This window comes from Haliaeetus leucocephalus, unplaced genomic scaffold (assembly GCF_000737465.1).
Source record: "Haliaeetus leucocephalus isolate CR32 unplaced genomic scaffold, Haliaeetus_leucocephalus-4.0 Scaffold450, whole genome shotgun sequence".
In the NCBI taxonomy this organism is placed as follows: Eukaryota; Metazoa; Chordata; class Aves; order Accipitriformes; family Accipitridae; genus Haliaeetus; species Haliaeetus leucocephalus.
The window spans coordinates 20,209,146-20,212,423 of NW_010972886.1; the positions used below are offsets into that span (position 1 = coordinate 20,209,146).

Consider the following 3,278-nt stretch of genomic DNA (forward strand, 5'->3'; position numbering starts at 1 on the left):
CTCCCGGAAGGGGCTGGGGGGCCGCTCCTGCAGGGCCGCCCGCGGCCGCGGTGCTGCCCTGGGGGTCAGCCGGGGGCTGCCTGTCTGGCTGTCCCCAAGCCTCTCGGCTGGCCAAGGCTCACCGGGACCCCCACCGGGTGTGGGGGGCGGGCGCTGGGCGGGTGGCTGCACAGCGTGGTTGTAGCTGGAGGAGCGGAGCGGGACGAGGGGGGGCATGGCCGAACCCTGCTCCTGGCTGCTAGGTGAGGGGCTGGTGTAGCCACCACTGCTGGCCGGGGAGGAGAGGGGGGAGAAGTTCTCGTAGCTGGAGCCTCCTGAGGTGGCCCCAGGGCTGGGTGGGGGGGACAGGAGGCAGCGCCCACCCCCGTTCACCATGGGGGAGAGGGGGGACCGGCCACGGGCAGGCAGCTTCTTGCCGCCGGGTGACACCGGCTCCTCCAGCACCAGTGAGTCCATGATGTCCTGTAGGTCCTTCTCAATGGAGCTGACGAGGGAGCTGTGGCTGGGACTCCCACGCTCTGATGGCTGGCGGCCACCGTTCACCAGGGCCTCAGGCTCTGCAGGGAGACACGGGAGTAGGCATCAGCATGGCGGGACCCCCCCGCGGCCCCTGCCTGGCCTGGGGTCCCACGGAGCAGCCCGGCATCACCCCTCCACACAGCCTTGCAGAGTCAGCACCGGGTCGCAGCTCCTCTTCCCCCAACCCCAAGCCGCCTGCGCCCCGCTGCCACTGTTTCCCATGCCGGCTGGAGAGCCGGGCCAGGGAGGAGGCCGGCATCCCACTGGCCCCATCACCAGGGAGACAGAAACCCGATAACACAGCCCAGACGCCCGCTCCCGACATCCCTGCGCTGCCGGCAGCTCCCGGCCCCGCTCCCTGGGGAGCAGCTGCCCGTGCCAGCCACCGGCGCCTGCTGCTCGTCCCCGGCACGCTCCGGCACGCCGGCGAGGGGACAGAGATGCGACAGCCAAAAGCCACCGAGCACAGACCCGCAGCACGTCCAGACCCACCGCCACGTTGCCTGCAGCTTCCCCGTACCCCTGGCTGGGCTGCCCCCTTGCCCCGGCTCCCCCGTCCTACCAGCGCAGCACCGATGTGCCTGTCACTCAGGGATGAGCTAATAGTGGCAGGCGCAGAGCCTGGCCAGGACAGCGTGCCACCCGGGCTGCGTCACCCCCTGGCACCCAGCGGCTCCCCCGCGGCGGCCGGCAGCGCCTCGGCGCCCAGAGATGTGCCGCGGCCCCACCCGTGTCATCCTGCCCGGTCCTGCGGGGCAGCGAGGGACTGTGCGGGCCCCACGCGGGATGCTCTGCGGGATGCTCCGCAGCGATGGCACCTCCCCGCGTCCCTCCTCCCGTCCCCCAGCTGCGGGGCATGCTGCCTTCCCAACACACACGTGGCACGGGGAGGCTGCCAAGCTCCTCTCCTCGTGCCAGGGTGTGCCGGTCGGGGCAGGGAGAAGGGCTACCAGCCCAGGGATCGCTGCCGGGGATTCGGACATCCCCGGGAACCAGGCGCGGCGCCGGACCTTGGCGCAGGCGCTCGTCCTGTCGGCCCCGCAGACAGGCAGACACAGCAAGATAAGCAGCTGGCGAGATGGAGGATTGCAGCCCGGGAAACGGCCTTCGCAGCCTCCGCGCGGTCGCCCGGGCATGTAAACAGCCCCTCCAAGGCAGCCGAGGGGGGCCCGGCGCAGGCTGATGGGTGATGGCTCTGCCACCGCCAGGCTGGGCAGAGGCGAGAGCCGTGCTTCACTGCCCTTGCAATTACCCTCCTCCAAGGCGATGTTAATCATTAACAAGCGCCAGCACAGCTGCCATGCCGAGTCAACGGCCGGCACATCCGCGGCTGGGCGTCAGCCCCGCTCCTGAGCACGGCAGGACCGGGCCGGGAAAGCATCTCGCGCCAGGAAAGCTGGGTCAGGGAGCACCCCAGGGTCCCCAACCGCCCTGCCCGGGACAAGGCGAGGGTCACCTACTTGCTGGCAGCCCGTAGAGAGCCGCTGGGCTCCTGCCCCCCGCCGGGATCATGCTCTTCATCCACTTGGCCTCGGCAGGGTGGTTGAAGCGGAGGAAGGTGGCCTGGCCCAGGCAGATGGTGCAGCCTGGGGAAAGAGGGGAGAGGGCTCAGCCCCACGCCGGAGCGGTACCAGAGAGAGGCAAGGCGGCAGCCGGTGCAGGCAGGCAGCCGGGCGCTGCCTGTCCCGAAGACGCGTCCCCGGGAGGGGAGCGGGCTCCTGCCGTCAGCAGAGGCTTAGGGGGAGGCTGAAATCCAGGTCACTCCCGGCAGCTGCAGGCAGCGCGTCGCAGGCGCAGGCACAGCTGGGGTCCCTGCCGGGGGCCGTGCTGCCGCGGGGGAGCTGGCAGGGCTCCAGGGCCTGTGTGGCTGCCAGCTGCAGACAAGACAGCTCCTGTCCCCGGCCGCAAAGCGCCTCTTCTTGGCCCAAAGCGGCAGCCCTCTGGGGGGGAAGGCTGTGGAGCAGCCGCCGGCAAGGAAGGCGGCTGGGGAAGGGGAGCGGGGCCGCGCGCTGCCTGCTCCCCTGCCGCCCGCGGTGCCGGGGGAGCTGCGTGCTGGCAGCGGGGAGCGGTGGGCGGCTGCGAGGCTCCGTGCTGCAGACACACCCCGCTTTGAAGAGCCTGCCAGGGCCCCGGGGAGAGGCTCACTCTGCACCGACAGCCACAGCCCAAAATCCCTCGCCGGAGGGGACGTGTTTTTGGGAGCATCCGGCAGCCCAGGCCGGCGGCAAGGCGAGCGAGAGGCCGTACGGATTAACCGCCGTCGCCAACACGGGGGGCCCGGCTTCCTCGAGGGAAGGAGTCCTGCTCCCCGGCAGGAGCTGCCGCAGCACCCCAGCTCGGCGAGAGCATCCTGCCTGCCAGGCGGCAATGCCAGCGCCCGGCCCGGCATCGGCTCCTCCGGCTCGAGGCATCGCCGACCAGAGCCTTCCCTGCGCGCCAGCGCTGGCGGAGCCGTGCATCACCCTGGCGAAGCGGGGTACCCCCTACCCCGCACCGCCCCCCCGAGCCGCCGGCCTCGCAGCCCCACGCCTCGTCCTGCCCTGTGGGGTCCCTGCCCGCTCGCCCTGCCTGCAGCCCACAGGCAGGAGAACCGGGGGCTCGGCCGATCCCTGCCTGTGCCCCCCCCCGCAGCCCACGGCGGACGCGGCGGGACCCCGCGGTCCGTCGCGCCGGAGCCGTCGCGCCCCTTCGCCGGCGGCCACGTGGCTCCCATTGTCCCCCCGAGGGGACGCCGGCGGCAGCGCCCACGCGGGTGGGGT

The 3,278-nt window shown here is 72.3% G+C and overlaps 1 protein-coding gene across 1 annotated transcript in view; it reads right to left on the reverse strand.

The window, feature by feature from the left end:
* The window catches only part of PHLDB1 (pleckstrin homology-like domain, family B, member 1), a 19,472-nt gene that overhangs the window by 12,137 nt on the left and 4,057 nt on the right, over positions 1-3,278 (reverse strand). The window contains 2 exon segments of the mRNA XM_010575082.1: positions 1-557; positions 1,980-2,105. Of these exon segments, the coding sequence (XP_010573384.1) occupies positions 1-557; positions 1,980-2,105 (683 nt within the window).